General features: G+C 40.7%; 1 protein-coding gene across 2 annotated transcripts in view; it reads left to right on the top strand.

The window, feature by feature from the left end:
• Positions 1–7,989: 7,989 nt before the first annotated feature.
• Positions 7,990–26,763, top strand: part of LOC120561001 (whirlin-like) — a 159,997-nt gene continuing 141,223 nt past the window's right edge. For both annotated transcript variants that reach the window (XM_039803942.1, XM_039803941.1), the window contains exon 1: positions 7,990–9,240. In XM_039803942.1, coding sequence (XP_039659876.1) covers positions 8,539–9,240 — 702 coding nt within the window. In that variant the 5' untranslated portion in view covers positions 7,990–8,538. The remainder of the gene's footprint in view (positions 9,241–26,763) is intronic.

Raw genomic sequence — 26,763 nt, 5'->3', positions numbered from 1 at the left:
GTACATTTGTTTTTAAAGTCAACAAAAAGGACACAAATCTGGATTAGGCTAATGCTAATGAACTGAAATTAGTTCTGACTCTGAGAGACCTGGGGTATAAAATGCATAATGCCTTGCAACATAAAATAGAGCCAACGAATCAATAAAAACTAAAAAAAGGTTGTAACGTTAGCCCTATTACTAAATTATGGCACATTATATTATAACACAGGTACTCAATGATCTATTATTACCATTCATCAGTTGCACAGCTGAATAAATAAAATAAATATAAGGTTGAACACTACAAAGTCTTGCGAGTTTAATTCACTACAAACATAACAAGACACAAATATCTCATATTTTGGTTTTCACCAAGTTCTGCAGTTGCTTCACTTCCTGTAGGTCAACGAGCGGAAATACGGACAGCACCACTCTGCCATTGCAACCCACTTTGTTGTCGGAGGTTCTAGTAATCCTGAATTTTAAAATCCTGTCAACCATGCTGTCAAGAGGATTCAAGCATTCTGCTGCCACCTAATGTCTACAGTTATTAAAACCAAATCTATTTGTTCAGATATTTTTTGACACATTCAATCATTTGAATTAATTTGATCAAATCGTTTTTACTCATTCACACATGTGAATGTATTCATAGAATTTTTTTTCACACATTCAGATATGATGGTACACAGCTACAATCAATGGCCCTATTTTGTTTCCATACACTGTAAAATATTTCCAGGATTTCACAAGATATAACTGTAATATTTCACAATAAATTACATTATTACCACTTCACAATATTTAACAGTATTATTTCACAATAAAATATTGTATTAAGACTTTTACTGTGAAATTAATGTAAGACTGCATATTCTCTATAAAAGTACAGCATCTTATTGTGAAATTTGAATTGCACTTGAAACGCACTGCATTGTGGGACGATTTTGCGGTCAGAAGCCAAGCTCACTGGATTTTGTAGCAGACGAGGAGGGACAAGGCAGAAGATACCAGATACAAGGTACGTCAAGTTAAAGGCATAAATTCAAGAAGTAAAAGACGGTAATAGAGATTGTCGATTGTAATTCACGGTGCTTTAAGAGTTATTCTGAAGAATTATTTGCTTTTTGGTTTAACTTTTAAGGTTAGTGGACTGACTTTCATGCTGGTTAGATGGCTAACTAGCAGACTCTGCCACCATATTTTCATGCTCAGTCATATATTTATTTATTTAGCTTACACTCTTATCCAGAACGACATACTGACAGTCACCCTGGACTGGAACAACTGAGGGTTATATATATATATAGCTAGCTAGCTTGCTTGCTAGCTAGCTAGCTATAACGTTAGCCAGCTAGCTATAACGTTAGCTAGCTAGCAGACCTCCCCCATTTTCTCAGGCTCCCTCATTGTGGTGAAATAGCAGGTTGCCCCTTGTCCGTTCAGTGTACTTGTTATGTTAAATATAATTTGACTTCGGATATCAGTCCTTTTTCCTCGTTTGATCAGACATTATCTACTCCTCTACCAAAATCCTCCTTTTTCCCTCCGTTTTTTTGTGCTGCCGTTTTTTTTTGGCGCTTTTTTTTGCTCAGCTTATTTTATGCTCCTGCTAGCCAGTTCATTTTAAGCAGTTGGTGATTACACTAGATGGATAGTATACATAACATTCTCTCTGATTACCCTCTGTCAGGAGACCAGTGGACTGTCTTTTATGTCTTATGTATTTGAATCTGCTACCATAAATGTATGTTACAGTTAAGGTTTATTTTACAGCCGTGTGCCACAGCCTCTGATGTGCAGAGAACAGTGATGCTACCGAGCTCCTCCTGCTTGATTATCCAAGGTAACATTTATATCTGGACTTCATATTAATATTTTCTAGCAGCAAGAACCAAAAAACACATTTTTAAATAACTTGCTGATCAATGTCTTGTCTTGACATTTTCTCAATAATGAATGTCTTTTTCTAATTCTGATCTTTTAACAATTACAGAAGTGGTGGTAGTAGTTGTATAAAGTCAATGGCTTTAGAGATTTTCCTGCATTCCAGGGGTGGGGTAGGGCATTGTCTTAAATTTATTTTGGAGCTGTGTGAAAAACCAATCTTAGAGACTGCATACAATTGTGAGAGCAAGGCATGTTCTGTAGCTTGAGCTGTTTGAGAGACTAGATCAGTAGATTATCTTGTTAGATCAGTAACAAGTGGGTTTGCAGTTTAAAGGCAGTGTTGCTGGATATCAAAATCAGAAACATTCTTCTCTTGTTCATTCAACATTCCACTTCCATATCTGTTCATTTTAGGTGACCTGATGAAGCCAAGGACTTGGATGCTATCCACTGAAGGACAAGTGGTGATGGGACCAGACGACAGCTTCATCAATGGGATAGCAGCTGTTTTTGCAAGCTATTACAACTTTAATCTGCAGTATCCTGATGACGGCTCATGTACTCTGGAGTTTATTCAAAGGTATTGAAACATTCAAATTTACATTACACACACACACTTCTATACACACACCTACAAACACACACGGTAAGGGTCTGGACGTGCAAATGCGCGCACACACACATACACTAGGGGTCAAAGGATGCAGCTGTCTCCATAGAAAGGTAAGGGTTGTAGGGGTGTGGTCAGTTCATTTACTTTTCTAACACGCTTTTTGGAAAGGAACACCATTTCTGTGCCTTTTAGATTAAAGGAATAATCCAGAGTAAAAACAACATGGGAGAAAAATGACGTTAATCAGAGTTTTGAGCAATACTGTTATTTGCAAAAAATGCTTTATAGCACGTTGCAGTGGGCATATGTCCTGGCTATACGAGGAGGGTTTCTGAAGGTAACATACGTCGTCTTACTTCTGTTCTAAGTAGCTTCAAATCAGTGTGCACGTTCAACTTATTCCAGCGTTGTGCAGATCTGGCTAAATGTGAGGCTTTTTTTTTATTGTAAGAATTAGCCAGATCCGTGCAGCTGCAAGATGTTGAATGCACCCACTGATTCAACGCTACCGGAACAGAAGTAAGACAATGTGTGTTTCCTTTGCACTCCCTTGTGATAGCCTCTCTGTTCACTTTAAAAGTTTGCAATACGGTTTATCTATAGGATACCCATGGACACTACCACCCGATTTGCTTTGAAAATAGCAATTTATTTTGACATGGACGTATTCCCACTGCAATACGCTATAAAGTATTTTTAATGTAAATAATGGTCTTGCTCAAAACTGCTCTGATTAATGTAATTTTACTCCCAAATGAAAGTTTTAACCCATTATCAACATAAATAGACCCCAGGTTGTTTTTTTTACTCTGGAGCATTCCTTTAACTGTAAAATATAATGAGCAATATAATATGCAGTACTGAAAGTTGTTGTCTTGGCATATTGTTTACAGGTGCTTCTTGGGTATTAACCCTGAGATGGGCTCCAAATCGAAGAAGAAACAGCTTGGAGGCATCAACCCACATGTGAGCAGACTCGTGAGAAAACTTGTGGACTTTGAATGGATGTTGATGTAGATAGAATGGATTAAAGTACAGGGACACCATGTAGGCCTACTCTGAATACACCCAGGTTGGAAGATGGTCGTAGTATTGTTGTTGTTTAAGATAATGTTCTAATGTTTAAATGTACCAATGCATTCCTGTGAGGTGATTTATGTCATTATCACATTGGTATTAATGGTCTAATGCACATGTGTCAAACTCAAGGCCCGAGTGCCAATTCCGGCCCCTCGCAGGTTTTGATCCGGCCCACATTTCCATTTAGATTCACAATAAATTTAGGCCCACCTAGTTTTTGTCGCTTTTTCCAAAGTCTTTGGTGCTTCTTTTTATATATTATATATATATTGTGCATTTTTTTGTTTTTTTCTCAATGCTTTAGGCACTTTTACGATGTTTTTGGCACTATCTCAGACAATTTAAACGCTTTTTTACCCGGGCCTTTTTCCAACTTTCTTGGTGCTTTATTCAATGTATTTTTTGCTTGTTGAGGAACTTTTTTGGGGCATTATGAGGCCCAAATTGTAAGTGAGAAGACTTACATTTTGAGTAATGCAATAATACAGTCAAAATATTTGACTTTTTGTCTTAAATAAAAGCATATCAATAATCTCTCCATGTCTGGCCCTTGATGTGGTTCTCATTTTCCAGTGTGGCCCTCTGGGAAACTGAGTTTGACACCCCTGTTCTAATGTATCAATGAATTACAACTGCCAAAAGAAAAAGATGTTGAATTTTACTACTTATTTAACTGTACATGTTTGGTTGTATTCATTAAAAAGTTAAAATGGTATTTGCTTTGTTTTTATTGACCAGATGCAAAACATGTTGGTATAGGTCTGGTTAAATCACATGTCAAATTTACAGTCTTGTTCACTGTAAATTCACAGCAAATTACTGGCTACTGAGTTGCATTAATTTTACAGTAAAAATTCAAATATACAGGATATTATTGTGATTATATACAGCAAGATAATGTAATTTCACAGCAAAATGCTGCTTTATTACAGTAAATATGTAACGGTTTTACAGTAATTCTACAGCAGCTTACTGCTAAATCACAGTAATGCGTCGGCATAATTACTGTGAAGTCACAGTATACAGCTGTCATTTCACAATTATTTACTGTAAAAATGATACAGTAACTTACTGTGAAAGTCATGCAACTAGTAACCTGTAATTTATTGTAAATTTACAGTCAAATAATTAACAGTGTAGATTTCTGGCCTTAGGTCTTTGCTCCTTTTTATAATAATAAAGGCTACAAAATCAAATCTTACACCTTGCCAATACAGCATGCATTCAAATACATTTCACATCCTCCTAACTGTGTGTCTGGGTAGTGGACTAAAAATAGCAGTCCAAGTCTCTGTATACAATATTATCCATAGTTGGACGTGAGGCCTTGACTCCCTCAGAACCGTGGGAAGTTCACCAGCTTGGGCATTAATTGCCAGCAAGGGAAATGTCAGGTGCTTTTAGCTGTCGTCACGAATGGTAGATGTAAAAAAGAACTGCAAGGTGGGGGGAGCCGCTGAGAGCTCCATATAAATGACCTATGAAACAGGCCTGTAATTGCTGCACTACTCTTCCAACGCGTATAATCAACACCCACCTTCCCCTGCCACAGCTGCTGGAAGCAAGGACGAATACAGTGGGAGTTATATCTGCTTTACATAGAGAGTGAAAGCAGTCATAAAATGACTGTTCACTGTATAGAGAGACAACACCACGAGTGCTTTATATAATGTTCAATTTTCTTTTGTTGATATTTTCTCAGGGAAGCTGATGGTGTGCAGTATTTGAGTCACTGCAAGACATACACACTATCTGTGAAGAGACCTCCCAGCAGCCCTAGGAGCTGGATGTGGAAGGACAAGGGGGAAAGGATGAGGGATTCTCTGAAGTGATGGGAGAAGAAGCCACTGTGGCAGGTCTGGTGGATTGTGGTGAGGTTGACCACCACAGCACCTCTCCTCCCTCCAGCACCTCTCTACTTTGCTGGTACCCTCAAGCACCTCCCCAGGTTTCAGTCCCGGTCCCCAGGTTTGTGGACTGCTGTTTTGAAGCCTTGAGTTTGGTGATATGTGCCTCGCCATTTTTTTTTTTTTTTCAACTGGATGTGATGATTTTTAACGAGAGGGTGGAGCTTGGGAGGATGACGCGGCCAAGCCAGTGTTGTTTATGGTTGTAATAGTGCTGCACTGGCAAGCAGCGGGTGTCTCTCCCTTTAACTTTATTGATATTGTCCCCATGGGGCAATTTATGGTGCAGCAAGGCATACATGCAAGACAATTAGACACACAACACAACAAAGGAAGGAGATCCACATGAAGTGGGGCACTGAATAATAAACACATGTAATACAAACCAAAACATTTAATTTCAGATCACCAAAACAGCAATCCAATTTCACTTCTGGAGTGAGGAGCACTAAGAGGTGTGTCCTGGGCTCGAAGGGCTCCCCAGCACAGTGGCTCCACTGCTGCCATCTTAACGAGACTATCTTTGTCAGGAGTTGGCTTTTCTGCTCCAAGCTGTAAGGCACCCTGAGGCGCGGCCAGTGGCAGTGGAGCCTCTAATGCCACATCGCACAACTTCTTGTGCCTATACAGCATCATCACTACCAGCTACATTCATACCAAATGCCAACCTATACAGCAGGGCAAGCCAGAACCAGTTTTAGGGAAACTCCAGCCACATCCATCCAGCCTCCAGATCCAACTAAGTTTAAGACCAGGATCCAGGCTTATTAGTCCAAGGCCCATAGCTGCATAGCGGACTTGGCAACTGGACTTGGTAACCGAGTCCAGTTGCTCTTTGAATTTAACCTTCTATGACCTGAATGACTGAGAATCTTTTTTGTACGTCCATGTTATTTCTACATTGTGACTTAAAGCCTATGAACACACCAAAGTCGGAAGAACGGCGGGTGTGGTAAACATTTCCATGGTAACAGCGAGCTCCACCAATTAGAGATATTGCTGTTACACTTAGGCCTGTGGGTAGTGTTGTACTTCACAATGAATATTCACTGTGAATAAAACATGTTTTCTTAAAACAAGGCTGATACGTCTGGTTTCTGCAGGGGCATACATCTTTGTTTCACAATCTCAGAGCTTGTGGTAAGTTTACCTTGCATGGTTTAGACATTATGGCAATCAAAATCCTTATGGAAAAAATGAATGGTATTTTTACTTCCGGAACCACACTGTAAAGCTCTATTGGCCTTGAGTGTCATTCTAGTTTCTGTTTCAATATTCACTTAAAGTGTTATGCTGTATTTCCTTTTAATGCAATATGTAAAGCACTTTGCCTTACAGTTTTCCCTTTAAACTGATGTATGCACTTACTTGTCTTGTATTAGCTCAGTTTAACCTGCCATTTATGTTGAATGAGTCTGTATTTTTGGAAAACTCCGGACACTCTTCATAGCTGACCATGGGTGGGAGGTAAGGGATGATGAAGTGGTGGGTGAAGAGTTAGTGAGGGATGTTAAAATGTGAATTTTCTCCCCTAGTACACATTTATTCACAAAAAAACATATTTTAAATCCACTTAAGTCAGGAGGAAATGAAAATAGATGGCAGCAGGGTCACTTTAAGGGATCATGAATTTAGGTCTTTTTTTTTTTTTTTAGCTTTGACCAAGCACTTCCTGAGGTTGGGGGACCCAGCTGCATCCTATCAGAAGCCCTGTCTCATCAGCAGCACTGTGGTGTGGAAGTAGTGTTGCCTGGGACTCTCATTATGCCAATGGGCCAGACAGAAGGAGCTTGTTACTATCATGAGGAGGAAGACAACTCTGGACTCCTATAAATAGCGGTTTAAAAATAGCCTTAGGTTCTAGTTATGACAAGGAGTCTCAGGGAGGCATTTAATGCAGCTTGATCAGCTTAGAGGCTGACAAGTAGACATCTACTGTCATCTGAATCCTAGGGCGTTATTTCCACTGAGGACAGGGGGGACTAGTCCCCCCATGTTTCAAAATCCCGTTTGTGTCCCACCCCACACACACACACTTTCTAATTCGTTTAATATTATTTTATTTATACATCTCGGTGATCAGCCCCTATTTTAAACATTAAAGAGAGTAAGCCACCTTTTAAGAAGGAAGAATTTGTCATTGTGAACTGAATTATTTCCTGGATTTTATATCACCATAGTCCCTATAAATGTATATAGAAATGCAGGAAATGGGATTCAAACCAAAGTTACACTCTTGTCTAAATCCAACCATGAACCAACCAACACATTTTAAAGATGAACCCAAAGCAATGCATTCATATGCTTTTAAGTTGTCCAGTAGGGATTCACCTGCTTTTGTCCATGAAATTTCGTAATGGAATTTGTAATTTAAACTCCTGCTATTCCTGTTTTTACTCAACAATGCATGATATTGGATTGCCAAAAATAATCATTTAAATAAGGGTGAGTAATGTTGTCAGTTTCTAAGCAACACACACACACACACACACCTACGTCATTTCCTATACACGGAGGTTCTGAGAGCATCCAAAATCAGCGCTCCCTGCCAGTTGCGCACAGATCAGGCTCCGTCCTTGAAACCCGAAGGACTATAGAGTTTGTTCTGTGGACAGAATAAACATGAAGAAGGTTGTATACATTTTTTAAATTTGCAAGGACAAAGGGAACCTTCCACGGATTTGTATTTGCTGGGTTTCACATATTACACCGGACACTATTTGAATCGCTGAAGCTCGTCCCGGTGAAGGCAGCGGTAAAGCTTTTGTTATACGTGGAATGAAAAGACAGAAGGACAAAAAGAACATATGATTTATTCAGTGCAAAACGAATGTGAGCTTTGTCTGGGACAATGGGTTTTTCTAGCTTGACACACCGTGTGCAGCGCACATCAGCGCCGTTATGCGCGAATAGATCATCGGTCACCTGTTGAAGTTGCCCGATGCGCGGTGAGCTATTTAACGTTTTGCTTTCAAACGGGAGGATCGACTTAAACATCGCTTTAACATATGATTGGCCCGTTCTACCGGCTCTGTATGATGCACTGATTCCCCGTTATGTTGTAGGATGAGCGCTGATCTGGAGCGCGTTTCGCTCAACACATCGGTGAACTCGGGCGGCCGTGCGCTTTCGGCAAACGTCCGGAGGCTCCACAACACTCTCAACCTGCTGCTCAGCGATCTGGAGAGAGAGCAGTTCATCCACTGTCTCAATGTGTACCACGCCAAGCGCAACGTCTTCGACCTGGTCCAAACTCTCAAAGTGATTCTCAACACGCCCAGCAAACGACAGCTGCTGCCCATGCTTCGCCTGGTCATTCCGAGGTCCGACCAGCTGCTGTTCGACCAGTACACGTCCGAGGGACTTTACCTGAAGACAGAGCTGCTCCCCAGCAACGGCAGCGCGGAGGTCTTTGGAGACGAGGGCGACTCAACTCTGCAGGAATATGTCAGTTCCATCCATGAGCAGCCCCTCACCTCCGGCTGTCCGGACGGTTTCAGCGCCGCCGCGGAGCTGTCGGCTTCCATGGCCCCGCCGTTTTTCGAGGGTCCCTTTGGAGAAGTGCGCAAAGTCACCCTGACGCGCTCCAGGAGCCACGAGGGTCTAGGCTTCAGCATCCGCGGGGGGTCAGAGCACGGCGTGGGGATCTACGTGTCCCTAGTGGAGCCGGGCTCGTCGGCCGAGAGAGAAGGACTGAGGGTTGGGGACCAGATAGTGACCGTGAACGACATGATGTTTGACAATGTCACTCACGTAGAAGCGGTGAAGGTAGGATATTATGCAACCTCAGGTTTATCTCCATGAGAAAGACAGTGTGTGTGTGTTTGATCATGTGTGTAGGATATATTTTTGCAGACTGTCCGTGTGTGTGTGTGTGTCAGAGAGAACATGCATTAAGCACTGGGCCATGGAGACCGGGTCATTATCCTTCTTCTCAAAGTTTTTCAGATTCAATGAAAAAGCTGACTAAATTGACTTAAAAAAAATCTTCTTCAAAACCATTTATTAATTGCAATGTTTTTGAAGTTGTCTACAATCAAGCCACCAAAATACAAACAAATGTGAACTTAACTTTAAACGTAATGACTATAATTGTATCTGGCCAACAACACAAAGCGATAGTTGTTTAAAAATGATTTAGGTTCATAGGTCATATTATAATTATTAAATTATCTTGCATCCTCCACATAAAGATTAAGTTTTGTCTGGGACAAAGGACATCTCTTACTTAGATATTCAACTGCAGCAAGCCCCCTGATCTGACACTTAAGATTATATTAAGCAAAACCTAACACAACGACAGATCTACAATATTTGCCTAATGTCTGTTCACACATAGGCCTATCGCTGTATTAGTTGTAGTGGGTGACGTACCAGGGTTTCACCCAGTGTATTGCAAGCCCGGTGGCCCATTGGACCTACAACTGGGAATTATTTTTATCTATTTCAAAGATGTTTTTTAAACTACAGTTAGCCTACAGAGGGGCGGCTCGGTTGGAAACTTAATTTCAAATCTCCAGTTAGCTTTTAGCACTGACTTAATGTTGGGCCCTATGGAATCTAGAGGTGTAAATCTTTACTGATCTCCCGATTTGATTCGATTACGATTATCATGTCAGCGATTTGATTCGATATCTCGATGCATCACAATGCAAATACATTTTTCTATTAAAGCCATATAGGATATTTGACTTGACAGACTGCATTAAGATACTGTATAGTTTTCATGCAAAAATACAAGATATAAACAATCTTTTTTATTTAACAAAGTCTGAACACAGCAGACAGTGCGCACACACACACACACACACACACACACACACACACACACACACACACACAAACACACACACACACACACTAAATAACCTTTCAAGCTTAAAAAACAAAACATTCTGCAGTGCTCTAATACTAAATAAATTGGATACATAAAACTACAGCACTGAGCACATAAAAGGTAAAGGTACTTTATTTGTCACATACACGTACATGTAGCGAAATTCATTCTCTGCATTTAACCCATTCCTCAAGGGAGCAGTGGGCAGCCAATCACAGCGCCCGGGGACCAACTCCAGATCTGAGCCAGTGCCTTGATCAAGGGCACTGACCGGAGAACCTAGTACATGTTTTTGATGGCACTTCCTGAATGTGCAAAACATAACAGCATATGTAAACAGAAATGTTGTTAGGCCTACATTAAATTGTAAACAGACCCGCGTGAGGTCAATGGATAGTTAGCAATCAAACGTAAATAAGTGTCTTCTCTGGTTGGAAGTTGCAAGTAAAAAGAAGTAGAAGAAGAACTGCAATGTGGCGGACCCCTGTGTCGGCGAGCCGCGAACTGAGCTCACGAGATGTTAGCATGGATGTGAATGAGCTGTTATCCCTAAAAAATGTCAGCTTGTGGGAAAGAAAGAGAGGTCGATACAGAGTGCAGAGTTTTTAACCAAACATGGACTTGGTCTAAGTATTTATTTACTGAAGTCAAAGGTAAAGCCGTGTGCTTAGTTTGCGGAGAACAGATTGCTGTGTTAAAGGATTATAATTTGAATCGCCACTACAATACTAAACACGCAGAGAAATACAACAACTTGACTGATGTAGCTAGAGCTGGCACAGACATCTGAAGCTTTGCTAGTTAAGCTGCAAGCAACAAAGCTGTTTTACCAAGTGTCAAGACCAGCTTTGTGATATCCCACAAAATCGCCAAAAACAGTAAGCCATTTTCTGAAGGGGAGTTTATTAAAGAGTGTTTGGTGGACTCTGCTACGCTAATATGCCCAGAGGAAAAAAGAGGCGTTTGAGAACATGCTGCTTTCCAGGCGGCACGTTCTTTTTTATGTGCCGCCTGACATAAAATTAATATTGAGCAGAATTGAGTTTAGCCTATTGGTCCGGCCCTCCACAACAGTCCCTGTTTCTCATGTGGCCCCTTGGGAAAATGAATTGCCCACCCCTGGACTAGAGTCTATCATTGGTGTATTAACGAGCGATTAACGAGCGACATCGTTGCGTTATAATCGGCCACTGCATCGATGCAGCATCGTCCATGTACGCATCGCGATGCATCGATTATTTGATTCATTTCAACACCTCTAATGGAATCTGTCTTATAGCTTTCTTAAATTCTCAATTTTGCGATTCCTTCGAGGATTCTGTTATCACAGAAACTATTGGGCTCTACATTAATGTTGCCATCAGTCTGTGCGTGGCCCCAGCCAGGCCCTCGTCGAGACACTTGCCACCGGGCTAAACAACTTTTCTGGGGGAAACCATGCTTACTATCCTACAAACTATTAAAGGAGCTACCAAAACAAGCTAAGTAACGCTATGATCGCGATCAAAAGCGATCATTTTTACTTATGACTAATTTATTGATGACTCAGTATCATTAGAATAGAAAAGAATCACTTCATCTGATGTTTAAAGTGAATAAAATAGCCTTGCCAGCCTACTTACTGGATTTCCACAAATGAAGCAATTCAAACGTTGTTTTCTCTCACCAGTCTTCTGTGTTTAGGTGTTCATATCTATTAGAGATTAGATCTCTCCATGGCCAACTAAAATCTATTAAATTATAATATAATATACAAGAACATAAGTGCTCAGAAGAACATAAGTGCTCAGAAACCCCCCTATTATTAATATACCTAAGGTAACCATACATCTTCGAAATCCCTAGGTCTAGTTTGTGTGTTGTAAAGTTTCATGAGGCTGTGATTACCCTAGATTTCACAACAGGTCATTCTATACAGTTAGGTCCAGTTTTAAAAAATTGTCTCACTACAATGAAACGGGAACTAGGGACACACATCACAAATGAATACAACTGTGCTCAATAAATCCACAAGACTATGAGCTTTGTAGTCATACCCAATTTATGCAATTCCAAGACTGTAGTGAGCCCAGTATGCAGAAATATTCAAACAAACCATTTTTAGAATAATTGAAAACAGCATTGAGTGGGCTTGTTTGTAAAGGGGAGAATTGTGGGTACCCATAGAACCCATTTTCATTCAGACATCTTAAGGTGAGCGTTCAAGAGAGCCCTTAGAAATTTACAGTTTTTCCCTTTAAAAGAGTCTACCTTTGGGGCACTATTTGTCCTTAAACCCTTCCGGACAAGCTAGCATGAAATGGTTGGTACCAATGGATGTCTTAAAAGACATATCCAGCACAAAATGAACCTAGGGGTTAATTACATATGTGTACCGAGTCGACCGTTCTCTGGGATATGTTTTCATGCTAATCGAATGTGATGTTTTATCGCAAACCGCTAATTACCTTAACACTAGTCGTCGGGGCAAGGGTAAAGTAAAAAGAAATCGCTATTTCTATACCACTAGCAAGGCTCAAAATAGCACCACACTTCAGAGGTGGAAAAAGTACTAAAATATTGTACTCAAGTAAAAGTACCAATACTTTGATTAAATATTAATCAAGTACAAGTAAAAATACCTATCTGAAAAATTACTCAAGTAAAAGTAATAAGTAGTTCATTTAAAATGTACTTTAAGTAGAAGTTACTTAGTTACATTTGAAAAAAAAGGGTTAAGTACTCGGGCCTTTTCCCCGATTTCTATGCGCTGGATTTAACCAATCATCGAACTTCCACCTACCAATGAATCGAGTTCTAGCCAATCGGATGCAAAGTAGGGCGGGTCTTTGCCGAAATGTGAGAGTGCGGTGCCGGTGTGATCTCCATGGTAACGCGGCTAAAAAAATGGAGGCAAAGTTTATCAAACTTGGAGCATGTAGATACAGGAAGCTTTAGTTGAGAAAGTAGTTAAAAGAAATGGCGCTGGGCATGAATGGAGGACAAGAAGAAAAGGGTGGAGACGGGAAGCCGTTTAGCACTTGGTGTCTCAAATTGAGGGAGCCGGGTGCTTGCTTCTGCAGCGCATGTTCAAGAAACGGCAGTAGCGGTAAGAAAGTGCTTGCTAATCATTAGATGCTAGTCACAAAGCTTCGGTCCGTGCACTCTGTAATACGAGTACGTTACCGGCAACGACCGCTGTCGCTACCGCTACCACTGCAACTGTGCCTTCACTGACCGACCGTGATACAAACAATACGTGTGTGCACGTTCATAGTGGAACATGATTTGTCATTAACGATGGCCAGTGTGTAAAAGCTATCTGAAGCCTCTACCTTGACAAAGCTGTCTGTTTGGAATCAGCATGGCAGGTATTTAAACATAACGGCCTTGTCCCAGAGTCTAGACGTCTAGCTATATGAAAAGATAAACAATGCGACGTTTTTAATAAATGTAAATAAAGCAGCTAATATCAACATGGACAAAATCATGAATGTACTAATTTGCTTTATTGATGATGACCTGGCCAAAGTAGTAAAGTTTAGTTTTCACAATGATTCATTGTAGGATTATGATATTATTGCAATATGTAAAGCCACATTGACTCTTAAAGCGCCCATATTATGCTAATTTTCAGGTTCATAACTGTATTTTAAGGTTGTACCAGAATAGGTTTACATGGCGGAGCTTTTCGTGCATCCCTGTGGAGGCTGGGGGCATTGAACCCGAGTGGACAATGTTCAAAGTTTCCATTGCTGAAGCTGCGGCGAGGAGCTGTGGTCAAAGGCAAATAATAATAATAAACAGTTACAACAGTCTGGTAAGTTCAGAAAATTACATCACTTTACTGTAATGCAGCCTTTAAAACCAGGAAAAGACAACACTCATGCCATATTACGATATTACGATATCCAAAATCTAAGATGATATCTAGTCTCATAACACGATATCAATATAATATTGATATATTGCCCAGCTCTAGGCAAGACCTAGACCCATAGACTGTTAATTATATTAATATAAACAGACTAGCAGCCAGCTTCTACACACCTAAGTAGCGCATATGAGCTAATTAGATGTATGTGAATTAATTTAGCCAGTCTCCTACATACGTTGTCCTGGCAGGAGTTGGCAATTCATTTTCCCATGGAGCCACACGGGAAACAGGGACTGTTGTGGAGGGCTAGCCTGGATGCCAGCCGAATTTAGCCCCGCCCACAACATTCGAGGTTGGGAACTAGAATCTGAGTATGACGACGTCAGGCTAGTGGAGGGCCGGACAATTAGGCTAAACTTAATTCTGCTCAATATTCATTTTATGTTAGGCGACACATTCTCAAACGTCTCTTTTTTCCTCTGGGCATATTAGCGCAGCAGAGTCCTCCAAACACTCTCTAATAAACTCCCCTTCAGAAAATGGCTTACTGTTTTATCGATTTTGTAGTTTGTCACAAAGCTGTGCTTGACTGCTGCATCCCTGGATGCCTTGTTGCTTTTGAGCGATAACAGCTCATTTACGTCCGCTAACGTCTCCCACTCAGTTCGCCGCTCGCCAACACATCCCTGGGTCCGACCATGGGTTCGACCCATTGACATATATAAAAGGTCCGACCACGGGTCCGACACATTGCAGTTCTTCTTCTACTTCTTTTTAATTGCGACTTGCAACCAGAGAAGAAGAAGCTGCATACGTTCGCGCAAAATAAAGACTGCTGGTGCATTACATAGACAGTATATAAGAAGGTTCATTGCAGTCTATGGTGTGGTGTAGTTGTTCCGGCCAGAGAATTGCAGTCTATGGTGTGGTGTAGTTGTTCCGCCCAGAGAATTTGGCCAACCCATGAGAGAGAGACATCATGGCTTTCAAATGAGCAAAGTGGCAGTTGGTCAAGGCCACACCCCCACTCTCCACCTTGCCCCCCCTCTCTCCTCCTCAATAGCTACAGACACAGAAATGGCACATACTAAGGAAAGCTCATTGTGGGACTGGCTCTAGTGGCTGTAATTCTGCACCAAGGCTGAATTTCGGGAAAGAGACTTCAGATACAGTATTAGGGGACCACTAAGGCCTATATAAAAGCATCCAAAGAGCACCATGTCATTGGACTTTTAAAATACCGATTTTAAAAACTACTTGAAAAATACAAAATACACAACAAAACTACTCAATACAGCAACGTGAGTAAATGTATTTCGTTACTTTCCACCTCTGCCACACTTCCACGGTAGCTCAATGAGGGTCCCTACGCCATGCTTGAGCTATGTTACTGTTTACTGGATGCACAGCGTTTGTCTTTCAACTGGTCGTTCCCAAGATGGTGCCCACCTGTATACGTGAACGGTACTGTCTTTCTAAACTATCTTTTTAATAAACTGTCTGTACACTTACAAAGTTCTCAATGCTTCGTTTTACATGTAGGGACCCTCATTATGCTACCGTGGAAGTGTGGTGATATTTTGAGCCTTGTTCGTGGTATAGAAATAGCGATTTCTTTTAACTTTACCCTTGCCCCGACGACTAGCATTATAAGGTAATTAGCGGTTTGCGATAAAACAGGTCATATTCGATTAGCATGAAAACATATCCCAGAGAATGGTCGACTCGGTACACATATGTAATTAACCCCTAGGTTAATTTAGCACCGGATTTGTCCTTTAAATCGTTTAGTTTCATATGAGCTGAATTAATATTTGATGAATGTTCCTTCAAAAGAAGTTTCTTCCCAAGACTATTTTGCAGAATCACCATCGCTGCGTCCGGAGCTAAGTGCTGCCCAAGACTATTGTGGTTAGAGAAATGTGTTCCGAGTGAACACAGTGAATCTGACTGCAGTAGATTGAAAGAAATGCATAAAAGTTTTGCTAATTCAGCTCTGTTTAGTTCCGGTGTTGAGACGGCAAGACTTAGGGACCGTCTACAAACTACAACACCAAAAAGAGATGCAACAAAAATATTTATTAATTTAATGATTAAATAAGGTAGTGTCTCCAAATTACCTCACTTATAACTCGTCTCCTGCTAGTTGTACTACTGCACTTACATTTAAAAAATAAGCATATTTTTGTATCTCTTTTTGGTAATTTGTAGACGGTCCCGAAGCACTCGTTTTGCCATCTTAACACCGGAACTAAACAGAGCTGAATTAGCACAACTTTTATGCATTTCTTTCACATCTACTGCAGTTAGATTTTACTGTGTTTACTCGCAAGGAATCACTTCACATGGCTAGGCACTTGTAATGACATTTAAAACATGTTAAGAGGCTAAAAGCACGTTTAAAACGTGTTTCAGCCTCCTGGGTGCAAACTGTAGCAGGAGGATGACATGGTGTAGGCAACACCGATTGTTTTCGTTTTTCTCGCTACTGACAGCACTCAAAATTTACAAACAACAGAGCTATGTGTTGAAATCAACTGGAATTGTCCTTTAATCTATACAGATTAATCTAGGTATTTGTTCTAGAAGGTGTGAAAACTCTCCAGTTGTCTCTCCGTCAGCCCTGTAAAAAAAGACCTGTAGTAGATGTATCATAAAGTAGGCTATAGGAAATCACGTTCTTTTATTTTCCACGGGATTTTAAATATAGCATGTGTGTATACACACACTGGAAAAGTTGACTCTAAAATCTACTTTTGGAGAACAGGCAAAGCGGTTATTCTGGGCTCTTTTCGCCGCCATCAGCGGACTACACTCATACTGCTGTTCTCTTAGGGATTGATTGAATCACTCTGCTCTGCCACCTTCAAAGCTGCCTGTGAAAACCCAGCGTCAGACCTCTGACTCTCTTTGTCTCTCCCTCGCTTCATTTGTTCATCTCTCTCTTCCAGCTTTCTCTCTTTCCCTAGTTAGAGTTGTGAATTCTTTTTAGAAACTCTGACAGAATATTAAACCAGGAGACTCTCCACTGAGGAATGTGTATCAATAAAATTTGCCTCGCCACATTAAACTTAAAAAGGAAATAGATATTCGTGGGGCATTTCAGTGATGTTTGCTCTACAGTCTGCCTATATATTTCTGTATGAAATTGGGAGTCTAGGAGCAGAGGCTCTCTGTGTGCTGTGTCACCAGCTAAAGCTGAATAGTAAATAATGACTTAAGTTAAACTGTATGAAGAAGAAGTACTGGGGGTAATGCAGATGCACTTCATATAGACAGGGATAATTCTAGTCTAAACTAGTGCAAGAAAACATGTTTATGTTTATAGTTCACCAATTTTTATTTACATCTATTCATACTTTTTATATGAATATTGAATGAATAAATTGTTTTTTGCATTTAGCCATCTCTCCTTTGTGAGATGGGGCAGAATAGCGGTTAAGACTTTGATAACTACTAAATTGGACGTCGTTACTGTAAGTTAGTTAGGGAAGGTGCGTTGTTAGTTCTAACAGCTGGTCACCTTAGGGGTTGGAAAAGAGTTGCTTTGTTTAGCTGTCACTCGAAGTGAAATGGTTGTTCACTTTTCTCACCTGAATATTTGGTCAACATTTGTTCTGCACTATTTTACCTGTCTGTTGTTTAACTGCCATTGCACACCTTATCACTCACAGAAGCAGTTTGAACAGGGACCTTAACTTTGTCAGCTAGAATGTCAAGGGTCTGAACCACCCGGTTAAGAGGGAAAAAAACAACCTAGTACATCTAAAAGACTTGTGGGCAGGAATTTCCTTTCTTCAGGAAACCCACCTTTGAAGGCCAGACTATTCCTGTTTGAGATGGGTAGCCTTTTCATTCTACTTTCCAGGCTAAGGCGATGGGCGTTGTCATATTGATTGATAAGAACGTAACTTTTACCCCCCTCTGACTTCATAGCAGACCCAAATGGATGCTACATTTTACTGTATAATCTCCTTACTTCGATGATGCCCAGTTTTTCCATCGCCTCATCAAATTACTTCCAGATCTAAATTCATACCTGCTTATGATGGGAGGAGATTTTAATCTCTGTTTAGACCCTGGGATGGACAGGTCATCAGCCAGACTTGGCTACATACAGTCTTTCCTCTTAGAATTTAGCATTACAAATTCATGGCGTTTCCAAAAAGTAGGGAGTACTCCATTTTTTATCATGTACACTACAGGATAATTGACTATTTTTTCACAGACAATAAATTGACCCCTCTCCTTTCGATCGTGCGAATACCAAACCATAGTAATATCTGACCGCATTATGCTTTACCTGAAGCAAGAGCTACTAGAAAAAACTGGAGGTTCAACAATTTTTATTAGCTGATGACAAGTTTGTGAAATTGCATAATAATTGTCATAACAAATTCTCTTATTTTTGGAAATTAATATGACCCCAGATGTTTATTAGATTGTGTTAGACTGTTTATTAATTGAAGGAAGTGGCGGGATTATATTTAACTGGAATTATACCTTATATGATTTCATGGGACTAATAAATAGATTTATTGTTTGATTAAATACTATATATATATACAGTAGTACTATAGTATAATATCTATATTCTGTGCTAGACTGATGCCATATTTTGTTTGAATATAATATTTCACAGCAGTGTGCTGTTTGTCTAACCTTGGCCACTGTTTGAATTTATTTTTAAACAATGACTGCATTTTACTTGTGTGTGGAGAAACAATATTACATAATCACAACCAAATGACTCCACTAGCACATCAGGCCCTGAACAAGCTCCAAAAATAGCAACTCTTTTTTAGATTGCTCCATGCCGGATGGAGGAGGAAATATTTCAATAGGTGAAGTTATCCTTTGCTGTCAGTTTGATAAGGCCAACATGATGTGACCGCTAGTTATTAGAACAAACCTTGTTCACTACTTGTCTCCCTTAGCTGTTTTTCCTATAAAAACTGCTAGATGCTGCTGTTGTTAAGTGTCCTTGAACACAGCTCTCCATTTTTCAAAGCCCATATTCTAGATAACAGGCATCAGTGTGTGGGCAAGCCGATGGGAATCAGCTCCCTGATGTGGAGGAGCAGCCTGACACGTACTGTAGCTACAGTAGATCAGAAAGCAGAACAGCTGTCACAATATTGTGTGTGTGTGTGTGTGTGTGAGAGAGAGAGAGAGAAAGAGAGAGATATGAATTCCCACGTCAATATATTTTTCCAAATTGTTGTTTTTGTCAAGATTACTTTCGCACAGAAATCGAATATTGCTCAGCAACGTAATTTTTTTTCAGAACAAAGTCGATTTTTCTCAGCATCACGTCGTGTTGTTTACTTGTGAGGATCATAATACAACAACAGGAGGATGTATAGACGGCAACCTGTACTACTTTCAACTTTTTCAGTTCTTACCTTTCACAATAAAAGCCCTAGACATATGCTACCGTCTAGTCCATGGCAACACTGCATAACTATTTACCAGTTTACCAACGAGTATTTCGCTAAAAGAAAACCAAATAGGGGGAGCTAATTCCTGTCACTTTACTTTGCAGGCGAGGAAACAAGAAAGGACATATTCGTTGGTCTGGAGGAGAGAGAAAGAGAGGGGGTAACTGATATATGTACATGTTAAGGAAAGTAGCTGGCACGGGAGATTTGAGGTGACAGACAATTTAACTCAATATACTTCCTACACACACACACACACACACACACACACACACACACACACACACACACACACACACACACACACACACACACACACACACACACACAAAATCAAAGTTAATATGTTTAAAGTCAGACAGTGGGTTAGCTGCCAGATCTTGAGTTACTCTTCATAATGTTCGCTTCTCAATGTGCTGCTGTACATCGTCTGCTTCTCTATCAAGCCCCCAGGAACACCGCCAGGCTTTGATGCAAACATGGGCATATTGCCAACGGTGGAATTGCCTAATAGTGCTTCTTTAAATCATTATGTTTTAAAAGTTGTAACATGCGCACAAAATAGGGTGGCCAACTTTGCCATTATGAAATAGGGGACAAAAGGTGGCCTGCCGCAGCAGCGCAGGCATGGTTTTGTGTAAATATATAGTGTGTTGTTTTAAGCCATTTGTCATAATGATAGGCTAGCTAATCTGTTAATTAAATATTAACAGGCCTACATAACGCTCATAATAATAGTTTAATTTGTGCATTTCTGTGGAAGCATGTTGAGTCAAGTCATTCTCCCCTCCATGGCTAACTAAAAATTCCCTGTGACTGTGATTATTCTCAAGATTCGTGATCAGCACTGCTGCTGTTGCTGTTTGTCAGTCAATGGTTAGACCAGCGTAGCAGGCAATAAACGAGACAAGGGAGGTCACGTATGGGACAAATACATTAGGCCCAATATAAGGGACGTCCCGGCTAATATGGGACAGTTGGGTTGGGAGAAAAAGGTGCTCTGGTTTATTGGCATTTCTTTAAACCAGTCACACCAGGCTAGTAGGTTACCAAACTCAAGCCAGCAAGCTCATGAACGTGTGGTGTTGCTACGACAACGCAAACTGTTGTTCTGTGAATCAAGCATGACTGGGAGGCGGGAGGTTAATCTATTATGTATCTATTATGATGTCATGGGCCAGAGCGGAAGATCCAGGTATTTTTTTAGCTTCATGAGTGCTTCACACGTCAAGCGCTGTATCCAGTTCTCTTAATACATCCCTCTTCTCTATACACACACCAGTGTATTATGTGAAGCTAATGCACCATGGGACACATCACTGCATGTGCAAGTCACAAGTAGAGGGGGGATGAGAGAGAGAGAGAGAGAGAGAGAGAGAGAGAGAGAGAGAGAGAGAGAGAGAGAGAGAATGAGAAACACACTAACAAACTTTCAGCACACTGTGCATATTCTGTCTGATAACTAGTGTGTATGTGTATGTATTTATTACATATTTGCTTTATATGTAAAATATGTAATATTTCTACATTAAAATGTCTAAAAATGACTATACCTACTGTACGCATGTTATATTTTTGTTGAGTTGTGTACTTTCATTATCCCGAACATTTCCAACATTGTTCAAACCCAGAGAAATCTGTAATTTTATTTCAATAACACAGGACTTTTCGTTCAGTCGCCTGTCAGTGGCGTCATATAACCTTTGACTCCTCTAGTTACTCTAACTTCTGTCAAAACATGGGAATCAGCTTAATGTTACACCACCCTTTCGCGTGTAGCTGTCTTTACAGTTAAATTTAGCCGACAAAAGGTGACTGTCCTGCGTGAATAAAAGTTAAATGGATAAACTTGTCCGTGAACAGATACATTTTAATCTGCAATGGTTATAACAATGTAAACTACAGCTCCCACAATCCCATTCAACTTGATGTGAGAGACTTTTCTCTGTGGCAGGCAACATTCTGCAGAAGAAATGGTCAGCTTTATAATCTGAAAATGCCTGGTTGAAAGAAGAGTAGAAAGGGCTCACGTGGTAGAGCAGTCGCCTACCAATCAGGATGTTGGTTGTTTGATCCCTTGCCCTGCAGTGCCATGTCAAAGTGTCTTTGGGTAAGACACTGAACCCCAAATTGCCCCTGATGCTGCGCCATTGGTGTGTGAATGTTTATCTCATGAGCAGGTGGCACCTTGTATGGCAGCCTCGGCCACAGTAAATAACAGTAAATAATTACTGTTTGAAGTAATTATCTTTAACAAATTATGTAGAGACTGTTCCTTCTGTCCCTTAAAATACATTATTGCATTCTATTTCTAAAATAGGCCAACCTATTGTTGCATTAGTTTGAGTTGATGTAACTATGCAAACAAATTACAAGTAAGCTATTCTTGACTTTGTAGCAGACAGTGCTTTGTAACAGTTTTTGGTTATGGAAAAGTTAGGTAACTTAAATGTGCATATGACAATAATTCACCTCAATGATACATTATTCAATTTAATTAATTAATAAACCCCTGGACTGTAATATTGGAGGTTTGAGCAAGATTTCTGCTCATGTCCAAAACTTTGTGCACATTCAAAATATAACTCATCCCATCTATGTTCTCTGAGATTTGGAGGAGTCGTGATATTTTGAGAAAAATAAAGTGATAATAGGCTATTACAAGAATAAAGTCACTATATTTCAGAAAATAATCTACCTGCACCATAGCCTGCTGTGCAATACGTGATTGCTCTGCTGAGATGGTAGATCTCAGACCTTCTGACAGACACAGAGCCTCATTTGGGTCGAATGAGACAAAGTTTAGGGAAGTGGCTGTATGCTGCTATACATCGGAGGTGGAAAACCAAAACTACGGCAGAAATACACGGAGCACAAACGCGTCAAATCGACAGCAGAGCGTATCCATAAACCTGAAGCTGCACAGCTTTTTACAGTGAGAGTGGACACTAAGTGACTCACAGGTCTGCTTCAGAGCTCTGTGTGTTTGAGTCTGAACCATAGACTGGAAACGTCACGTCACAGGAGGAACAACAAACTAAATCATTAGTAGCCCATAGGCTACAGACAGCAAAGAAACTTATTCTATAGGCTAGATTATTTTAATAAGACCTACAGTATGTCTATTTTAACAGGCTGTATACAGTATGTGCAAAGCCAAAGCACAATGAAATAAGGCAACTTATGATTTCGGGGGTTTACATGGGCTATTGTCCGGTTTCATATTTGTCAGTCTACTTTTCAAAATACATTTGGGCCTACACTCAAAACATTCGGGGCTAAAGCCCCGGCAAAATCAACTGCAACCTGCACTTGAGAGGATTAAGCTTTAAGTTCACTTCTCTGGCACGGTTGAGCACTTTTCTCAAGTTGGCGTCATGTTCTTTCACGTTCTGACCTGTGATGATTATGTCGTCGACTATGATGGCACAGGTGTATCCAGCGAAGATCTGCTCCATGGAGCGATGGAACACCTCACTGGCAGAGCTGAGTTCGAATGGCATCCGTAAAAATCAAAAGGAGTGCTAAAAGTGGTTAGCACTGAGGATCTGTCAAGTGTAAAGTGAAATCTGCCAAAAGGAGTTCTTTGCATCTAAGACCCAAAAAAACTATTGCATTTGACATATGTGCAGCCACTTCTTCCACAGTACGCATAGGGTGATGTGGTCTTTTCAAAGCAGTGTTCAGGTCTCTTGGATTAATGCATATTCTAATTTCTTGTTTGTCCTTTTTGTTGGCAGCAACCATAGATGTCCCATCTGTATGCATGCACGTAACCCTAACAGTGGCAGAACATCCTCTTGGACAATGAAGAATGGCAATGTGTATGGTCTCTAGCTCACCCAGTAAGAGCGTTCCCCCATGTTGGCTGAGTCCTGCAGCGGTGCAGGGTTCGAATACGACCTGCTGCCCTTTGCTGCACGTCATGCCCTATCTCTCTCCTCCTTTCATATCTATCCACTTTCAAATGAAGGGAAAAGCCCCCAAAAAATAATCTGAAAAAAAAGAATGGCAATGTGTCCCTCTAGGTGGCACTGTTAACTTAACTATACCAACAGTTTTGATTTTGCTGCCCCGTATACATTACGTACCTGTGTCTACTTCATTTCAACTGGGGTGTCATTTACTTGCACAGTGACAAAAGCTTCATCCTTTTGCTCCATTTGGGCACAAGTTGACTCAACAGTCATTTGCAGTCCTATTCCATCGACGTAGAATGTTTCATCAGCACTGCTGTCGGCTTGGTCAGGTTTCACCTGGTGAACACTTCTCCTAGGTCTCTGCCTGTTGTAGGTCTGCTGTGTGGATCTGCAGCACTTTTTTAAATGATTGCACGTTGCAGACATGGCACTGTTGACCAAAAGCTGGGCATTTGTCTCTCTTAGCTGCATGTCTACCTCCACAGTTGTTGCAGTTGGCAATATACTGCGTCCCAATCTTCTCCTCTTTCATCTTTATCTCAGGTGTTTGTTTTTCCTCATGAACCTAGCTTGAACTGCATCAACATTCGTGAGAGTGTGCTGTGGAGAAGCCAGTGTTTTATTGTGCTCTTCAGTCATCTCATGAATTTGACAGATGGAGAGCCTTAGGTAATCTCAAATAACTATCACACAGTAACACATTTGTTAAATTCTAACATTGGTTTGAGGATTGCATATCTCCCAAAATTTCCTCTTGAGGCATTCAGGATCCTCTTTGGATTCCGTGGGAATGAGGATTTTTCTGTCCTCACCGGGCTCCCTCACTTCTCCCACATACACAAAAGACCGTTCACGTTCAATGGCCTCCGGTCTCACTAGAGTGTGGACCGGCTTGTCAATGTGTGCCACCGCGATGAAAATGTCATATTCTTGTTCTAAAATCCACCAGTTTTCAGCGATGTTACTGCCAAAAACGAGTGGGTCCGGTCTCCGAAATCCGTCCCCCATGTTGACTGTTTAGCCCTTTTAGCCGCGTCGTCCTCTCCTAAAAACATCGTCCATGTAAATTCCGGAAAAGTTCTTCTGACACCATATTGAGAGTTTGCATGAATGGAAACAAGTTGTTTTACTTCAAACTTGGTTTAATGACCATCGAGGATTCAACATAACAGAACGGCGGTCACACCCAAGTGGAACTACACGTCCAGCCAGACAACAGAGTAACACCCATGCGCAGGATGACTTCCTACTAGTACGGCACCCACAACAGCTCAACATAGACTGTGAACAACATATACTGAACACAGTTACTGATCTACAGGTGTGTAATGTAGTAGGTGTGTCCAGTACTGTGCACACTCAGATAAACCTGGCTCTATCTGCCGAAGCGGAACTTCAACAATGCTTTTTCTTCTTTCTGTTTTATGGTAGATTGGAACCATTAACCAGGAAGTACGAACACATTCTGCTCTTAAAGTCTAATGGAAAAGCTGAACATCAAAGGAAAAAGAACAAATTTCAGCCAATGGGTCACAATGCTACTGTTCCAAGTTGCATTGTCAATGGGAGAGAAGTATTTGAATATACTGGTGAAAAGTTTTTTGAACTTCCTAGTATGTTCACACAAAAGGAATTGCCAGTAACGACTAACAATATCAACACTAAAGAAGAGTTGTGCAAGTGGTCTTACCTGAAAGATGTTAATATTCCCCACATTAACACTAATGTTGATTTGCTGATTGGCACAAATGCCTCAAAGTTAATGGAACCTTGGTAAGTGATCAACAGTAGAGGAGATGGACCATATCAGTAAGAATTTCACTGGGCTGGTGATTAACGGCCACTACAGAAGCGACAGACGGTTTATCCAATCAGCTAACCAGTATTTTCAGCCCTAATTCTGTAAGCCGCTCGTTAATGCTTTTTTCTCTTAGATCCCTCTTTTGGAATATGGACCGGGAACCTGAAATGATGCCTTTTATTTGTAAATTCCCTTTACACAAATGGCAAATATCCTTTACCGACCTGTTGCTTTCTGAGCTAACGAGCTATGCTTTGCCTGCAGCAGCAGGGGTAGCCTGGCTTGTGGTTGTATTTTCATACGCTTCGTTGATCTGATTGGTTGATTTGGCCCGTCTATCATCAACATGGTGGTGATAGACAAATGCTTTACCTAATCAGCTAACCAGTATTTTCACCCCTTCCCAAAAGTTCTCCAATGGTAAGTTCCGTCAGGTTAATGACAATGCAAACTCAAGATACAACAACTTCTTTGTTCATCGATAAATGCTAAAAATGGCCGCCACGCCCACACCGTTTAACGAAAAGTTTTTCTTTTAATAACTTTTCATTTTCAAGGTGTTGCGATGGTACAGACCAAATTTGAAGTCCATCGGATGAAATCTCTAGGAGGAGTTCGTTAAAGTATAGCACCTTGACTTTTAGGCCTACTTCTTGTTGCCAATAGGGGGCGCTATGACTTTGAGCCAATATCAGCATGTAGATGTCGTCAGGGTTGGACTCTTATGAATCCTGAAAAGTTTCGTGCCAATTGGACAATGTACACTCAAATTACACCCATTTCCTGTTTTGATGGCAAAACGAACAAAATGGCCGCCCCGCCACGGCCATGCCCTATGACGAAACCAAAAAGAAAGTCAAAATCAGCTATTTGGGACTATTTTGGCTACAAAAAGGAGGATGTTGACCAAAAACAGGTACTGTGTCTGGAGTGTTATAAAGTTGTGGCCACAAAACAAGGAAACACCACCAATTTGTCTGATCACTTAAATCGGCAACACAAAGCTCTTTACGAAGAATACAAAATCAAATCTGGATGTCAACCAAGACAACAAACTATTTGCGGTGCCTTTGCTAGTGTGACACCTTACCAGAAAGGCTCTCAATGACAGAAAGAAATAACAGACGCAATAACGTTTCATATCGCTAAAGATATGTTGCCATTACACACCGTCGCCAAAGAGGGATTTAAGAAAATTATCCGAACGCTTATACCATCCCGCACATATTTTTCCAAGTTGCGATAAAAGAACTGTATGAAAAAAGGCAAATCCATGAGGCAGAGCTGTCACAAGTGGAATACTCTGCAGCTAAAACAGACTTGTGGTCAAGCAGGACAACGGAGCCCTACATAAGTCTGACAGTCCATTTCCTCACAGAGGACTTAGAAATAAAAAGTTTCTGTTTGCAGACGGCATTTTTCCCGGAGAGTCATAA

Source organism: Perca fluviatilis, chromosome 6 (assembly GCF_010015445.1).
Source record: "Perca fluviatilis chromosome 6, GENO_Pfluv_1.0, whole genome shotgun sequence".
NCBI lineage: Eukaryota > Metazoa > Chordata > Actinopteri > Perciformes > Percidae > Perca > Perca fluviatilis.
Note: the sequence above shows the minus strand (reverse complement) of the source record. Positions and strands in the feature narration are given on the sequence as shown.